The 17751-nt window shown below is 51.6% G+C and overlaps 1 protein-coding gene across 1 annotated transcript in view; it reads right to left on the bottom strand.

Moving 5' to 3' along the window:
- MOV10L1 (Mov10 like RNA helicase 1) overlaps positions 1-17751 on the bottom strand; it is a 44505-nt gene that overhangs the window by 2322 nt on the left and 24432 nt on the right. Inside the window, exons 13-22 of the mRNA XM_060024026.1 lie at positions 16597-16688; positions 7183-7241; positions 6632-6729; positions 6125-6233; positions 5671-5840; positions 5028-5174; positions 4440-4561; positions 4164-4263; positions 3893-4057; positions 2384-2557 (exon numbers count right to left, since the gene is read on the bottom strand). Coding sequence (XP_059880009.1) covers positions 2384-2557; positions 3893-4057; positions 4164-4263; positions 4440-4561; positions 5028-5174; positions 5671-5840; positions 6125-6233; positions 6632-6729; positions 7183-7241; positions 16597-16688 — 1236 coding nt within the window. The remainder of the gene's footprint in view (positions 1-2383; positions 2558-3892; positions 4058-4163; positions 4264-4439; positions 4562-5027; positions 5175-5670; positions 5841-6124; positions 6234-6631; positions 6730-7182; positions 7242-16596; positions 16689-17751) is intronic.

The following is a 17751-nucleotide window of genomic DNA, read 5'->3' as shown; positions in this document are numbered from 1 at the left end:
GTTAGCAGGAAGACAAGAGAATGGCACGTCCATCACAAAAACGTCATTTTCTCGATAGGAGCTTGTGAAGGGTCTATGAACTAGGGAGAAGTCAGGGTGGTGACTCAGCAGAGACAGAGGAGCAGCGCTGCTCTCGTGCAGACTTGCGGTCCAGCAGGACAGACGGATGCTCAGCAGTAAGGACTCGTTCTGGATGCACAGATGCCAGGGGAGGAGGGTTGGCTGGGCGCGTCTCTGAACTGGGACCCCACCCCCTGCCAAAATGCCTGTGCGTCCTGGCAAGAGCAGACCTCGTGGCCTGGGGGAGGCGGCCGGCCGGCTGATACCTATGTGGCCACAAGTTTTTAAAAGCAGAATTTACAGGCCCTCGTTCTTGATCAGAACCTAGTACACTCAGAAGTAAAATATAGGTCACCCAAACATCCTTAACCACGTGGAAACACACTTCTTTAGAACTCCTGGGTCAAAAGGGAAAATAAAGTCTCAAGCACCTCGACAGACACGAAGACGCGCGTGGAAGGGCAGAGCTGGGGGGCGTGGCCACCCGAGCCCCTGCGAGGAGCACAGGGGCCACGCGCCCGCCTCGTGGGAACTACAACAAGCAAAGGAAAGGTAAGCAAGTCAGCGAGGGGAGGAGCAGAGATAAATCTGAGACGAATGAAGCAGAAAACAGGTGAGAATAAAGTCCAAAGCTGGTTTTCCAATTAGACCAAAGGCTGCTGCCTCTCCCGTAACAGGCCAGACGGTCAGAATCTGAGGCGTGGGTGCAGCCACGCTGCCCACTCAGCCCTGCCGTCTGGGCGCAGGTTCCCGGCTCCCGGCCGCACTTCCTTTAGGACAAGACCCCAGTTGCCTTGGGCTCAGCCCCCCTTGGGCACTGCTGGGGCTCAGCTGCCCCCTCGACTGGGCCCCTCCGTGAGGTGTCCTGGGCTGGGGACAGAGCAGTGAGGGAGATGGGGTCTTTCTGGAGCTCTGGGGGAGGGGCTGGCGAGGGGAGCATACAGGTGACACCTGGAGGTCTCATTCCAGGGATGGAGTGCCCTGTGGGGGAGCGAGGGCCCTGGCAGTGCTGCAGCCTCGAAACAACGGACGACGATGCCCTTTTGCTCCGACGGTGGGAGTGGACCCCCCTGTCCCCTGCAACCCAGCCCCAGAGGCCTCACCCTCATTTTCTTCTGGGGGCCCAGAATGGAGCCAGCACAGTCAGGCCCCAAGAAATACCCAGTAAGCAAGGTAACCTCTCCGGACGCTGTTCTTCTCGCAGCGAGCACGCCGTCCCCGCAGCTCCACGGCAGGTCGCCCAGTGGCCTCGAGGCTCCGTTTCCTTCTACACAACGTTTCTGCACATTTACCACTCCCTTCTACACCCAGTTTTTGTCGCGAATGAGCCTATTGTGACCCTTACGTAGTTTGCAGGAAACACATGGGTTGCTGTGGGCAGGGGGACCTCTCCAAGGCCAGTCCCTCCACTGGGAGCGTGGGTGCTCTCGGGCGGACCTCCCCTTTTTGGCTGACTGCTCTGCTGCCCCCACCGCGTCTGCTTTGCTGCCCCTGAAACCTGGGGAAGCCTTCGAGCAGAGGCCGGGGGAGCGGCATTCCTGGAGGGGCCTCGTGCCAAGCGACCACGCTGGTCTCCCCACAGGGCCCCCTCTTCCTCCAACTCGCTCCCATCCAGAGGATGGGCACCCCAAGCCACACCTGGACACACGAGCCCACCGCTGACACAGCGGGTCAAGCTAAACGTCGAGGGGCCGAGTGCTGTCCCCGGGAAGGCAGGCTGCTGAGAGGACGGGCAGACACCACTCCAGCCCCAATTCTGCAGGAGAGTTTGGCGAGGAAGGGGCTCACGCCAAACCTGACTTCGGCTTCTAACCACCAAACTCCCAGTACAAACTCCCTGGTTTTAGTGAGCGCTACCGGGCGTCTAACACCTCCCTCTGGGGGCCCCCCACCCAGTGAGGCCCTGGAGGAGGGCAGGCTCTGTCCCCAGGATTGGTCCTCCCCCTCGATACCATCGAATCACAGGGGGAAGGGGTGGGGCGGCGGCAGGAGCTTCCTCAGGTCTGCTCACCTCCCAGCCCCCGATCGACCCTGTCAACTCCCTCAGGATGCCCCCCTTCGATGCCCACCTCGGGCCGCCCCCCTCCGGGGCCTTCTGTGCAGCCACCCGAGTGCCGAGGGGCTGGTCCTGCAGGGGCAGAGCCCCTTCCTCACTGGCTTTTCTGCCCCGGGAACAGCAGGGAGCAAGCCCACCACAAGCTCTCAGGAAATGCCACGTTAATGATGCTGGGTTAACCACCAGATTCCACATGGTAACCAGGAGACGTGTAACCGTAGGTAGCACTGAGGGGTCGCCCTCCTGCCAAGCCCGGCCCACACTCACCCTCACTCCGTGGAAGATGAGGGGGAAGCCCTTCCTGGGTAACTTCTCCCAGCCCAGCAAGGAGGTCACCACCCTGGGGTCTGCGCAGACTTCCAGCTCTTGGTGGTAGAACAGTCTGGATGGTAGGGCCAGCAGAGCTGAGTGGGACCTGTAGTTTTTCACGAGCTTCGTCACCTGCAGGTAGGAAGCAGGAGCAGGTCCAGGGCCAAAGCTAGCACGCGCACCCGACGTGCCTCCAGGGGAAAGGTGCGTGGTCACCTCGAATCACACCCGGGCGGCCCTGCCTGTGACGCCCGCCCCCCGCACCTCCACTGGACTTGGAAGCGCTCTTGGCACCTCCACCTCGGGCGACTGGGCTCTGACAGAAAAGAACAGGAGAGAAAGTGTCCCTGTGCGGGGCTGCAGGCTGTCTGCAAGCTGCACCCTGATTCCCTGTGTCGCGACCCCGGCCGTTAGAGCAGCCCGGGGAGCTGGTCCTGGCTTGGCTGCAGTGGGAGCCGGGCCCTGGGCCCCGAGGCAGGATGGCTACCCACAGCCAGCCCCCCGAGGTGCCGGGCGACGAAGCGCCAAGACGCGGAGCAAGGACAGCTTTGTTTCCTGCCTCCAACTGGCCAGGAAGTTCACCCTAGTCTTACCTTCTTCCTGGGGTGAGAAGGCCAGAGGCCCAGGACTCTCCTGTTGACAAACTTCAACTCAGTCACCAAGACAGGTCCAGCCTCTGAGACACTAATCTAAACCCCAAACCTGACTCAGCAGCACGGCTTCTCCCTGGGCCGGGCCGGGCCCCGCGGTACTGGCCTGGACACCTGCCCGCCGCCCCATCCGCCCTGTGCCCACGTGCCCTCCCTGTTCTCCAGGGGGAAAGGGCCCGGGGCTGACAATCTGGAACGTGGAATAGGCCCCAGGCAGTTGCCCTGACCATCTGCCCACGATCACCGTACCTGGCTTGCTGTTCAAAGTCCAGAGGGGAACCTCTCCTTGTCTCTATACTGGGGGAGCCCAGAGGATAATGTTATTGGCTCACCTCAACAGGGGACCCCATGGACACAAAGCTCCCGAGCTCCAGGGTGCTGGGGGCTCCTGCAATGCAGACCCTGAGGCCCATCCCTCTGTGTCATCAGAGGTCGGCTGAGAACCCAGGGACTGGCACATCCACCGGTACCTCGGGAGACCGCAGACACGCTGCCTTCTCTTCCAGGTAAACTTCCAGAGCTCCCTCCCGTTTCCCACAGCGACACAGACTGAAGCTCTCTTACTGAGGGGCTGGCGCTGCCTGCAAGGGCCGGTCCCCCAGAGAGCCCCTCAGCAGGCCCTGGAAGCAGTTCCTGAGTTCCTGGGACCGTGGAGTTGCTGAAAGTGCCTCAGGTGCACTTTGGGGGTGGTGGCAGAAGGAGGGTGGGCTGCTTGGGCCCTGCCCCTGGGTGTGGCTCAGGGGACACAGGGTGGTGAGCTCCCCCGTGGGCCCCTCTGCTCGAGTCCCACCAAGAAGCACGTGGGGTCCAAGCTCACCAACAAGGGGTTGTAGGCACCACAGGCTCCAAAAGCATCTTCGTCTCGCAGATACGCTGGTCGGGACATCAGTCTCTCCAGCATAGAGACGTGCAGCCCATAGGCTGTGGCAAGTCTGGACTTGATGACCGGTCCGAGCTGCATGGGGTCTCCGGCCAGGATGATCTGTGACACGAACGGGACGGCTCTCGGCATCCGTCTCATGAGCGAGTCCCCTGGTGTGTGGCGCGCAGGGGCCAAGGTTGGGGCGACTACAGCGCATGAGCCTCACCTGGCCGCTGACGTCTGAGACCAGCCCCAGGGGGATGAGGCACTCAGGCTCACTCGCCTGGCCCGCTTCGTCCACAAACACGTGCGTGAAGTGTCCGACTCTAGAGAAGGCACGTTCCCGGGGTCACTCTTGTCCATGTGTCCTGCCCAGCAAGGCCTCGCCTCGCTGCCTGGGGCGCCTGCCCCCTGCTCCTGCCCCCACCCCCGGGTACCTCCCGACTCTCCGCGAACACACCACCTCCTCCCCGCCTCTGCCCAGGAAGCCCCAAGAGCCCACCTCAACCCTATCTGGTAGAAGAGTCCCGCGCTGCTGCACGTGGTGATGACCACCCTGAAGCGAGAGGCCTTCCAGATGTCTTCCCCATCTCTGCAATACGGCCTGATGGTCTCTGTGGCGCTCTGTGGGGGCAGGCCGTCTGCCAGGTTACTGAGCGTTTCTTTACACTGGACAGTCACAAAGCTGACTGGAATTCTGAATGATAAGCTCATCCTGCTGCCACTTCTTAGCTGTGACTCACTATTGATCTAAGATTGTTCTTTCTATCAAAACGTCTTGTGTTTTCCTATCAACTTAGTCCATGTTTTACAGACTCCAGAACCACGACTATAACAGTGAATCCCGCAGATCCTTCCCCAAAACAACCACATACATTTTCTAGATTCAATCTCTTTTGTTAACCAAACTGGGAGCGTTTATAGTAAACCAACAGAACCAAAAAGCAACTGTACCTTTGGGGAAAAATAAGAGAGTAGCTTCAGCATTTAACATAGCTGGGAAGGCCCAGAACGTCACTAAACCTTCAGGAAGGAAACAGTCCTCGTGCTCTGCTGTGGTGTTGGGACAAGGTCGGGGGAGGACGCTCACCTCCTTGAACCTGCAGGTGGCGTTCACACGGACCATGGCGCCCAGCCGCAGTGCTCGGCTCTCGTGCAGCCGCAGGCACACAAGGTCGGCCGCGCTGTTGGAGGGTGCGCACACCAGGATCCGACTGTCCGGCAGAGCGTGGAAGACCTTCCCCAGGACACACGGGAGGCAAAAGGGGACGGGTCAGCGGCCAGTGCCAAGCCCAGCCCTGAGGGCTCCTGACGTGGACTTGCTGCATGGGCCCACGTCACCCCTCATGCGTCTGAGCCTGGCCCTGCCACTGTGTGCAGGTGGTGGAGTCCCCGTCTCCCAGACCCTAAACTTCCCGGGCCTGGGTACCCACAGGCGACCCGAGTCCCCAGCGACGCAGGACACTGAACACAATGTCCACAACTCAATTTAAATCTCAGTGGAGGCGCCAGACACTTGTGCAGTTTCGATTCTGAAGTGGAGCGACTCCTGTCTAAACGTAGGAAATGAGCTCTTAAAGTCCTATAGCCACATAACAAACTTTGTTAAATACGAAACAACTGGGATTTTTCAAACTCTTTCCAACGTTCTGATCTATGGTTTAAACCGATGCTTCCCGATGACAGGAGCACACAGCTCTGTTTACCGCGACCCCGTCCCCACCCACCATTACCTGTAAAACAGCCTCTATGATGGTCACCGTCTTGCCAGTCCCAGGAGGCCCGAAGAGCACATAGGGGATCGGGCGGCAGTCTCCACTCAGAATCCTCCTCACCGCCAACTTCTGGTTTTCGTTCAGCAGGGGGTTGAAAAACTCCTCTCTCGCTTTCGGGGCTCCGCTGACTGCATCCAAAGGGAGAGACAGGGTCGGCGGAGGTCACGGCTGGTCCCCTCACGACCCGTCCCAGCGCCACTTGCTTCGGGATAGTCGGCTGAGAGCAAAAGCATAGGCCACTCCGCCCACTCCCCGCGTCACCTGTGCAGTGTCACCAAGGTGTTAAGAGTGGTTGTTAACAGGTGGACAAGAGCAGCCCACCATCAGGAGGGTCAGAACACATGTCCCCTTGCCTGCCCGAGATCCCCCCCCCACCAAGTCCTGCAGGAGCTGGCTTGGTCCCCAGACTCACCCAGCCTGCCTGTCTCTGTGGCGAACGCCCATGGCCCTGGTGTGTCCTGGGCACCCGCTCGCTGCTCCTCTGGGGTGTGCTTAGTTTGGTCCTTCAAGGCTTTCCTATTCTAGAAAAATCATGCAGAAAAATGGCTTAAGAAGAAAGCTTTGGGACTTCCCTGGTGGCACAGTGGTTAAGAATCCGCCTGCCAATGCAGGGGACACAGGTTCAATCCCTGGTCCGGGAAGATCCCACATGCTGCGGAGCAGCTAAGCCCGTGCACCACAACTACTGAGCCTGCACTCTGGAGCCCACGTGCCACAACTACTGAGCCCGCGTGCCACAACTACTGAAGCCCGTGCACCTAGAGCCCGTGCTCCACAACAAGAGAAGCCACTGCAATGAGAAGCCCGCGCACTGCAAGGAAGAGTAGCCCCCGCTCGCTGCAACTAGAGGAAGCCCGTGTGTGGCAACGAAGACCCAGCACAGCCAAAAAAATAAAAAATAAAATAAATAAAGCAATACCTTGGAGGTGGGCTGTCCGTGGTTTTTGATGTCTTGTGCGTGTTTCCAATCCCATGTCACTTGGGGAGACTGTAAAATGATTTCTTCTGGAAACAACACTTTTAGAACAAGAAAAAGCGAGAAGGTAGACATTACTGGAAAGCTTAAGAAAGATGAACAGAGGCAGCTCGTCCTGAAGAAATTCATGTCTGTGTATTCCTCTCCTCTCTGGCCCTGTGCACTGCTTCTCACCTACAGCATAGTGCCAGCACCGCATATTCTTGGCAACAAAGCCATTTACTTGTCTATTTGTAAGTACAAAAATGAGTTACATTTAGGAGGGAAAGCAGAGTGCAATCATTTTATTTTTAATAACTTAAGCATGCTATTTCTACATAGCTGAAATTGTAAGAAAACACTGAACGTCCCCAATAGAAAGGAAAACACTGGGTATCACATAGTTTTACTTCTAATGTATGAATGAAGAGACTGTGGTTTAGACAAAATTTTACGTGACGCTTCTAAAAATACTCTGGGAAGATGTAACACCGTCATCCCACAAAAGTTAATACCTTTTACGCCCAAGTGGACAACTTGTTCAAGTGCAAAGTGACACCGTCTGCTGGTGGTCCTGTGGGAGAGAGTGATGTGGGTCAGCACCCTGGGACCCTTAAGAAACACTCACATGAGACCAGGCTGGAGGAACCAGCAGGAGTTTTACGAGGAAACTCTCAACACCTGTCAGGACAGCAGGGATGCCTTCCTTTCTGGGAATATTCCTGTTTTAATGTATAAAGTGGACAAGTAGAAAAAGGAGGAAATATAGCCTGTGAACTGTCAGAGCTGCATCAATAGGAAAATAACTTTGATGGTAAAGATTCACTCCTGTGAAATTTACTCAGAACAACAGTAAAAAAATAAACTGAAGCATGTTAAAAATGCTAAGTATTGGGGCTTCCCTTGTGGTGCAGTGGTTAAGAATCCGCCTGCCAATGCAGGGGACACGGGTTTGAGCCCTGGTCCGGGGAGATCCCACACGCTGCAGAGCAACTAAGCCCGCGAGCCACAACTACTGAGCCTGCGCTCTAGAGCCCGCGAGCCACAACTACTGAAGCCCGCGTGCCTAGAGCCCACGCTCTGCAACAAGAGAAGCCACCGCAATGAGAAGCCCGCACACTGCAACGAAGAGTAGGCCCCACTCGCCGCAACTAGAGAAAGCCCGCACGCAGCAACAAAGACCCAACGCAGCCAAAAATAAATAAATTAAATAAATTAAAAAATTATTAGACAAGCAAAACAGCAGGAAAATAAGAAGCATCCTCATGGGAAAAGTTAAAAGAAACAGACCCAGAAATGAACTAGACACTCAATTAGCATACAAGAAGTTGAAAACAGTTGTTATAAATACATTTAAGATTTAAAGATGGACATAATGGTTGAGCAGATGGGGAATCTCTACAGAAAAGACCCAACACAGCCAAAAATAAAATTAAAAAAATAATTTAAGTTTATTAGAGCAAAAATTGATTCGCATCAGGCAGTAAAGCATCCCGTTAGCAGACAGAAGAGCTCTGAGGAGATGTTCAAAATGAAAGACTTCTACAGGCAGAAGGGAGCAGGGACAAGGAGGGATTTAGGCCAAAAGGCGGGCTGGGGCAAAGGTCACTGTCCTTGAGGGGACGGCAGGGGTCATTCAGGGAGACGACCCCCCAGTGCTAATCAGGGGGTTCCTGGCTGACTGGTTCACAATTCCATTTCTGGGACAGCCAAGACTGCAATTCAGTAAAACCTCAGTTTGGTGACGTGGGGCTTAGTATAAGCGACTCCACTGTGGGCCTGTTCTCCATTTTTTTTTTTATTTTTTTGGCTTTGCCGCACGTCAAACGGGATTTTAGTTCCCTGATCAGGGATAGAACCCCTGTGCCCACTACAGTGGAAGCGTGGAGTCTTAACCACTGGACCGCCAGGTAAGTCCCTGTTCTCTTGTATTTTAACACAACAAAAAGAACAAAAAATGGAAAATAAAATTCCACCTTCAATGGAACAAGATGACCAAAGCTCCAAAGCACAAAAGAAGAGAATGCTCAGAAAGGAGCATCTGGCCTCGAACAAGCAAAGGCACGAGAGCTGGTTCAAGCCACCTCAGAACTCCGGCCACAGGTGGATTTACGGATTTCGGGAAAATGCAGGTCACCGTCAGGGCCCGCTCCCACAGCGCAGCGTTCTGTGGGCGTGTACGGGGCCAGAAGGAACCGGAGCCTCACCTGCAGGGCCCCAGGCTCCTGGCAGCCCCATCACCCCTGGGATACAATAAACTCCACTCAAGAGGAGCAGCAACCAGAAAAGACCCTCCTAGGACTTAGCAAGGCTGTGACTCCAAGAAAGAAAAGACAACTTAAAGCAGATGAATTAAAGAGGAAGAAACCTTCCAGTGGGAAGTCACCATAACAAAGACTCTAAAACGCCCGAGGAAACCAGACTCCCGCCAACTTGCAGCCCAGCACCTTACCCCTAACAGCATGAAAACAGCATGAAAACAGCATGAAAACACGAGCCAAACGTTTCCCAGGAAATCCTTGGAGCACATTACGGGAGGAATTCACCACACAGAACACCACGTTTTTCATCTTGGGCCTATAAGAAAGGTTCGACAGAAAGTTATCCAGTCGAAATATCCATCTCCTGAATAGGCTGAACAAAAAATTATCATCTCAAGAAATGCCAAAAAGGAAATGAATGTAATAGCTCAGAACAGAAACTGACCCTTAAAATTCCTTAACACAATTAATCCGAAGGACAGCAAGACACTAGATGGTAAAATACCAGCAGTATTTACTAAAACAAAAAACAAGACAAAGACACGGAGATGGAAGCCACGAGAGAAAAGTAAAGCAGCTGGGTGGGAGCTAACACAATGACAGACAAGGATTGCAAAGGAGGACAAAGAACAGAAAGAAGAGAGGACTTAAAGGAAGCTCTCCTAGACCCCATACGGCAACGATGACAATTCTCCCACCATCACGGTACAAAGACGTAAGAATGTTTATTGCTTCACTGTCTGTGATAGGAAGAAGCTTAGAACCTAAAGGTCCAGCAGGGATAATAAAGACCAGAGCAAAACCCAACGGACTGGGAGTACCCTGGTGGCCCAGTGGTTAGGACATGGGCTTTCACTGCCGTAGACCCGGGTTCGATCCCTGGTTGGGGAACTAAGACCCCACCAGCCACGCAGTGCAGCCAAAACCACCCCCCCAAAACCCCGATAGACTAGAGACAGAGACACACGAGAGAATACTGATGAGGCTGGAAGTCCATCCTTCAATGAGATCAGTAAAGCCGACAAAGCTCTAGCCAAACTGACAGGAAAAGAAAGGGCAGACGTGTTGCCAGTCCTGGGAATGAGAGCGGTAACGTCAGCAAAGACTCTACAAACACTAGACGAACAATAAGGAAACATCATGAGCAATTTCACACAAATACATGAGATAACGCAGATGAAACGCACAAATCCGTAAAGACACACACACTACCAGAGTCCATGTGGCAAGAAACTAAGGTTCTTAATCTCCTAAAGAAACTGAATTTGTAGTCAGGAAGCTTCCCACAGAGAAAACTTCCGACCTAGAAGGTTTTGCTGGTGAATTCTACCAAGCATTTAAGGAAGAACTGATGAAAGTCATATTTTAAGGCAAGACAAGAAAACTTTAAACATAAACTTGTTCTCTGCCCTTTGGCCTCCTCCCTCCGACTAGTGTGTATCTGCATCTGCGTTATGTGTTAACCTGACCTCCCCCATGGCAGAAATACCTGCTCAACCAAAGACTGATTTTTCTCCTTCTGGAGCCAGCCATGTAACTCCTTAGAAGATAACATTCCTTTCTCAGTCCTGTGAGGGGTCACGGTGACCCACCACTCACCTTGTACACGTGCAGACATCTTTGGTGGACTTTATGGACAAGGCCAATGTGTCGTTTCCCTTAAAGACAGTGATTGGTGCAGAACAGACAGGTCAGACGACCTGGGGAGACTCTGGGCTGCAGTGAATGGTAGTTCTCAGCTTAAATACTTATGACCTTATTAGTGTTACCAGCTCTATCACCTGTATTCTTCCTATTCTTCCTAACAACGAGATTATTGCTTCCTGCATTACCAAATGTGTGACTGAGCCCCCGATAAAAATAATGATGACTAGGTGACCTGAAACAATTGACCAAATACATAGTTCCATAAGCTCAATGACTGCAGCAGAGTAACTCTAGATGTGGGAAGAAGCAACCAGAGGGAATCATTTCCTGGACCATAAATGACTAGAGCGACAGGTGGTCCGGAGGCTTTGGGCTACACTGTTAACAGGGCCTAGTCCAGCACACTGAGGGGCCCAGCAATGAAATCCCCATCTGAGCTGGGAATGAGCATTCCTAGCACCATGGGACAAAACGGTCACTAAATGCCTCCCAAACCTTGGTTGAAATTAAGACTGAAAGGGAGGGGACTGTAACATAAAAAATGTTGTCCATCCTCCAGTTCTACAAGAATCAAGTCGTTAACAACTGCACAGTACATCCCAAAAGGAATTCAGGGAAGATAAGGATGAAGCATTTGTGCTCTGGGAAAACTGGCAGAACTGGTCCTCAGATAGTTAGATATTTTCAGGAGAAAATTTTATAAACCCAGTATTCTGCTTCTTCCCATGTTCAGAAAAGCACTAAAACCATTAGCTAAGGCATCTGTTCCGTGTGAACAGCAGTGACCTCCCACCAAACTGTGCTTGGTTGCACACACCCCTTCAAATCACACCTATACTGGTCTCCGCCCTACCTCTTGGGAACAGTCCTCAGAGCTTCTGAAAGACTGCCGCCCAGGTTACAATCCTCAGGTTAGCTAAAATAAAATTCTTCATTTGTTTCTTAGATTGACTACTGATTAATATTTTTGTCAACATAATACCCATTCTACACAAACTGTCCCAGAAAATGGAAGAGGAGGTGACACCCTCCAACTTACTGTGCGGCCAGTGTTACCTCGTACCAAAATCAGAAAAAGATACTTCAAGAAACTAAAGACCAATACTCCTCATGAACATAGACGAAAAAATTACTACAATTTTAGAAAATCAGATCTAACAATATATAAAAGGAAATTACATCATGGCCAAGCGGGGTTTATTCTAAGAATGCAAAGTTGATTTTACAATCAATGTAACTGACTATCTTAATAGACCAAAGCTGAAAACCCACATGATCATCTCAATAGATACAGAAAAAGCATTTGACAAAATCCCATATCCATTTTTGATTAAATAAATCTCAGCAAACTAGGAGTCTATCTCCTTAACCTGACAGGGCCAAATACAAAAACCTGCAGCCCACACAGCACTAGATGGTTCAAGAGTGAGCGCTACTGGCCTAAGATCAGGAACAAGGCAAGGACGCCACTTCCCGCCACTTCCTACTTAACACCATTCTGGAGGCTCTAGCCAGTGTGAGGCGAGAAAAAACAAGATGCATCCAGATGAGAAAGGAAGCAGCAAAACCGTCTTTATTCGAATACATGATTTTACTGTATACACAGAAGATCCTATGTAATCTGTAAAAAGCTACTAGAACCATCAAGTGAGTTTAGCAAGCTGGCAGGATACAAGATTAATATACAAACATCAATTGCATTTAAAGAGTCAGGGACAAATTTGACAAAAGATATACAAAACCTGTACAGTGAAAAGTACAAAGCACTGCCTAAAGAAATGAAAAACTGCCTAACTAGATGGAGAGATATACCATTTCCAAGGGTTAGAAAACTCAGTATTAAGATGTCAATTCTCCGAATACCACTCAGCCATAAAAAGTGAAGTAATGCCACTTACAGTAACATGGATGGACCCAGAGATTATCGTACTAGGTGAAGTCAGACAGACAATGACAAATATTATTTGATATCACTTATATGTGGAACCTAAAAAGTAATACAAATGAATCTATTTACCAAAAACAGAAACAGACTCACAGACATAGAAAACAAACTTACGGTTACCAAAAGGGAGAGGGGAGAAGGATAAATTAGGAGTTTGGGATTAACAAATACACACTACTATATACATAAAACAGACAGCCAACAAGGACCTACTGTATAGCACAGGGAACTGTGTCGAACATCTTCTAATAACCCATAAAGGAAAAGAATCTGAAAAAAATACAAACTATATAACAGAATCACCTTGTTGTACACCTGAAACTAGAATATTGTAAATCAGGTATACTTCAATTAAAAAAAAAAAGATGTCAATTCTCCCTTAAGTGGACCTAAAGAGTCAATGTCGTCCTGATCAGAATCTCAAGAGGCTTTTTGTAGAAACCGACAGGCGGATTCTCAAATCCACATGGGAATACCAAAGACCTGGAACAGCTACAACTCTGCAAGAGAGGGACACAGTGGAGGCCGTGCCCTCCCTGATTTCAAGACTTATCACAAAGGCACAGTGACCGAGACTCTGTGGTGTAGGCTGCAAGACTGACAGACGCACCAGTGGAGCAGAATGGACAGCTTAGGGATAGATCCACATGCGTAGGCCAATTGGCTTTCTTTTCTTTTCTTTTTTTTTGGTTTTTATAAGCCTTTATTTTAAATGTTATTTTAATATATGTATTTTAATTGGAGTATAATTGCTTTACAATGTTGTGTTAGTTTCTCCTGCAAAACAAAGTGAATCAGCTATATGTACACATATATCCCCTCAACTGGTTTTCAAAAAGATGAAAAGGTCACTCACTGGACAAAGGACAGTCTGTCTTTTCAACAAATGGTGCTGGGACAACTGGACAGCCCCCGCCAAATCAATCCATACCTTGCATCACTTGTAAAAATTAACTTGGAACAGATCACAGCCCTAAATGTAAAACTTAAAGCTGCAAAATTTCTAGAGAAAAATGCAGGAGAAAATCTTTGTGACCTTGAGTTTGGCAGACTTCTTAAATGCGTCACCAAAAGCATGATCCATGAAAGAAAAACCGATAAACTGAACATCATCAAAATTAAGAATTCCTGCTCTTCAAAAGGCACTACTAAAAATGAAAATACAAGCCACAGTCTGAGAAAATATTTGCAAAAAACATACCTGATAAAGGACTTGTACTGAGAATATGTGAACAACGCTGAAAACTCAACAATAAAGCAAACGATACAGAACGTGAACCACAGACCCGAGCGGGCACCTTCACGAAGGCCGAGTGCCGGCCAGCGAGCGGAGGAGGCGCTCGGCGTCGGTCATCACAGCAAGGTGAGCCCTCACTGCACACCGAGCCTGAGGAGGAACCACCGAGCACCCCAGGGCTGTGCACGTGGGGAGCACGGTGGGAACACGAGCAGTGCAGCCCCTTGAGGAGAGTCTGGCAGTGTCTCAGGAAGCTCAGTGTACACCTGCTGCCGCCTGCAGCCATGGCACTGCCAGGCGCTTACCCAAGAGAAATCAAAATGCCTGTCCACGCGGGTGTTTACAGCAGCTTCACTTCTAACAGCCAGATCTGCAAACAACCCAGCGTCCACCCACAGATGCCTGGATTAGTAACCTCGGGTATGTTCTTATGATGGAGCATTACTCAGTCATAAAAAGGAATGAATTCATGCAAAAGCAAGGCTGAATCTCAAAGTAATTAAGCTGAGTGAAAGATGCCAGGCAAAAAAGAGTAGGTCCTCACGTAAATTCTACAAAATGCAAACTAATGTGTGCTGCTTGGGAGCTGGGGCAGAGAAGGAATGACAAGGGCAGCAGGAAACACCTGCGGTGCCAGACCTGCCTGCAGTCTTCACCGTGAAGCTTGTTTCACGGGGTGTACAAATGTCAACACCATCAAGCCGTACACTTTAAACAGGCGTAGATTATTTTACGTTCATTACCTCTCAGTAAACCTACTTTCTTAAAAAGGAAAAATGCCTGCACGTAGCATAAAGGTGCAGCCGTCCGCCCGTCCAGAGGGCCCGGCCTCTTGGCTCTGTCCCTCCTGCTGCACTGCGGTGCCGCCCAGTCCTTCCGTTTGTCAAAATAAGTGGTAAATACAGATTTTTTAAAGTGTGAAATCGCCTGATTTTGAGTAACAATGCAAAACCACCAAAAACTTATGTGGGGCGAGCAAACCCTCTGTGCAGAAGCAGCAGCCACTGGCCCTCGTTCCCGCCTCGCTCCCCACTTGGACGGCTGCAGACAGCATCCCCTCTGAACTCAGATTCCGACATCCTGCCTCGACCTCAACTTCCTGTCTTTCCAACACTCTGGGTCAGGAAACTGCCCGGTGGTCTTCAGCCCCACGGCCCTCTGGCTTCTTCCTGGTCACTTTCTTCCTAGGCTCACGCCCCACAGCGCATCCGTCCGCCCACCTGCCCGTGTCCTTCGGTCGGGCGGCTCTTGCACCGACTGCAGCAGTGTTTCCTCTGCCCCCGCCCCCGCCCCAGGTCCACATCCTCTTCTTTCTCTGCGAACATCCTCACCTCACGTCCTAGAGCGACAAGGAGCCCTTACAAATTCCCACTCACCATCGGCTCCCACCTCATGTGTGCCCAGCACAATGGAGGACGTGTGCCTCTGCCAAAGACCACGGCCTCGGCCAGGGTCCGGAGCCCGCGACCCCACGCTCACTCCTGCTGCCTGGTCGCCACACCCACCTCACTGGCTTCACACGAGCGGTGCTGGCTCCTCTCACTGTAAGCAGCAAACCAGGCAAGGCCGCCCGGCCCCTGGGCGCCTCCTCCTCACTCATCTCTCTGTCCTGGCTTCTCTGCTTTCCCAGCCAAACACCCTTCAAAAGGGCCAACTCCACGCTTGCACCATCCGTTCACCTGCAGCACCTTCCAACCTGGCTGCAGCCCAAACACTGAAAGAGTTCTTAAACAAAACACGAAAAGCACTGGTATACAAAAACCCTGATAAATTCCACTATCTTAAAACTACCACCTTCTGTTACTCAAAAGATATTTTAAGAAAGTGAAAAGACAAGTAACAAACCCAGAGAAGTTGTCTGTAACAGGTGTATCTAAGAATAGTCTAGCATAAAGGAGACAGAAAGGACAGCTACAAATAATTTAAAAAATCAAATTACAGTCAATAAAAGACACAAGGAAGCATTTCACAGATGAAGGAATTTTACAGCCAATAAACAGGGGGACTCTCGACCTTAGAAGTAGTCAGAGATACATACATCAAGACCATAGGAGACACAGCTCACACCTACCAGGCAGGCACACGCCGAGGGTTTCACAAAATCAGGTTTCGGGAGGGCATTACAGACCCTGAGCCGCTGGGGCACTTCTGCCACCACGTGTACAGCTGGAACATTAGCATCCCCCAAACCCCGAGCCCACCCCGAGTGCGCAGCCGAGAAAACCTGGGGGTGGGTGTGCACGAGGAGACAGTGGGTGTCCACAGCGGCCGCCAGAGCGCGGGCAGCGCTGTGCCCACCGGCAGGAGGGCAGACGCGCCCAGTGGGGCACAAGGAGGCTGCGGACACAGCCCGCAGACCTTGTGTCAGCAAACCCACAGCTCCAGACCACAGGCAGCAAGTGCAAAACAGCTGCAACTAACGCAAACACTTGCTCGTGTGTGTGTGTCTGTGCGCAAACACACCAACTTCTGTTTTAAAAAGTAAAGGAGAGAGAAACACAAAATCCCAGCTAATGGTGGGGGCTTGGTGGAGGAGGGGGAGAGACAGCTGGTGGTGGTGTCCCCGCCTCGTGACACGTGACAAGTGAGGTGGAGGAGGAGCGGCTGGTGGTGACGGCACATGAGGGACCACGGATTCTCACTTAAGATCCAAAAAGGAACCGACATGCAAACGCTTACCAAACGGCTGGTGACAAAGCTGTGACCACAGAGGCATGTGACACGGGTGCAGGGAGCCCGCTCACAACCCACGAGCACGCATGCCGCCCCCTAGGTATCAAGGGACCGAGGAAGGTGAGACAGCTGCCCACCCAGAAGGAAGAGTCCCTGGAAGCGTTACCTGTTGTATGTAAATTCCACATCCATAGGTTCAGAGTTATATGCTTGTTCAAACTCTGGATTAAGTTTAAGGGTTACATCTTCTTCATGAATCTAAAAATAAACAAATCATTGACTTTTTATACTATGTACTTGATTTCTTGGGACAATCTCCTATTCATATCCAGCAACTCATCATGAAGCATTCATCCTGCAGATCTGAGCTGAAATCTGGCATCTGAAATGAGTACAAGATGATGGGAAAGGACTCAGTCACCATGCTGTTCCGCCCCCACCCCCAGCAGCACACCTGCCGACGCTTCCACCGGGCGGGCGTGCGGGCTCGCGAACACAGGGTGTGCAAGACAGGCCGCCACCTCTGAAGGAGACACATGATCGACCGCAAAGAGCAGGGGGTGCCGGCCATGAGACCCCCTCCCCCATCAGGACAGGGAAGCAGACATTCAGGGACCCTCCAGCCAAAGCTAGGTCCTGCATAAGAATCCTCAGAGGAGCAGGAAGAAAACCCCACGCTGAGAGGAGCTGAGACAGGACGGGAACACTAGGCAGCGGGGCCTCCCAAGAGCTGGGGGCCAGCAAGGGCAGAGGCTGCGATGTGAGGCTCACAGTACCCCCTGCTCTCGGCAGAAGCAAACACAAGCCCCTTAAAAGGAAAGCAAGCCCAGCACAGGGTCCTGGGTTTCCCAGAGATTAAGACAAATGAAAATGAATCTGTAATCACAGACCATCAGGCACACAAGGAAACCACCAGCAGTGAGGACTGACTTGAATTGCTATCAACAGGTTGAGGCCCCAAGGACATCATCTACTGATGCTATCAATTACAGAAATTTGAAAAACTATGCAAAAAAAAAAACAAACTGGGAAAACCAAGATAAGCAATCATAAGATAACATAAAACCACACAACAGGGCAGCTTTCATGAGTCAAATAGCATTTAGAAACAACAACTCTGCTTATGGAGCTAAACTCGGAGAGAAGGGAACAAGCGACCTGTTTGCTCCCAGCAGACAGGGAGGCCCTCTGCAGAGGTGCGCATGGGCCAGGGGCAGTGCTGGCTCAGCCCAAGGAGCCTTCCATCCCCCCCCCCACCGCCGCCGCTCCCCGAAGCACCACGCTCTGCCTGCCCCACCATCCGGGGGCGCTCCTGAGGGCC

The sequence above is a fragment of the Delphinus delphis genome, chromosome 11, assembly GCF_949987515.2.
Source record: "Delphinus delphis chromosome 11, mDelDel1.2, whole genome shotgun sequence".
Classification (NCBI taxonomy): Eukaryota; Metazoa; Chordata; class Mammalia; order Artiodactyla; family Delphinidae; genus Delphinus; species Delphinus delphis.
Note: the sequence above shows the minus strand (reverse complement) of the source record. Positions and strands in the feature narration are given on the sequence as shown.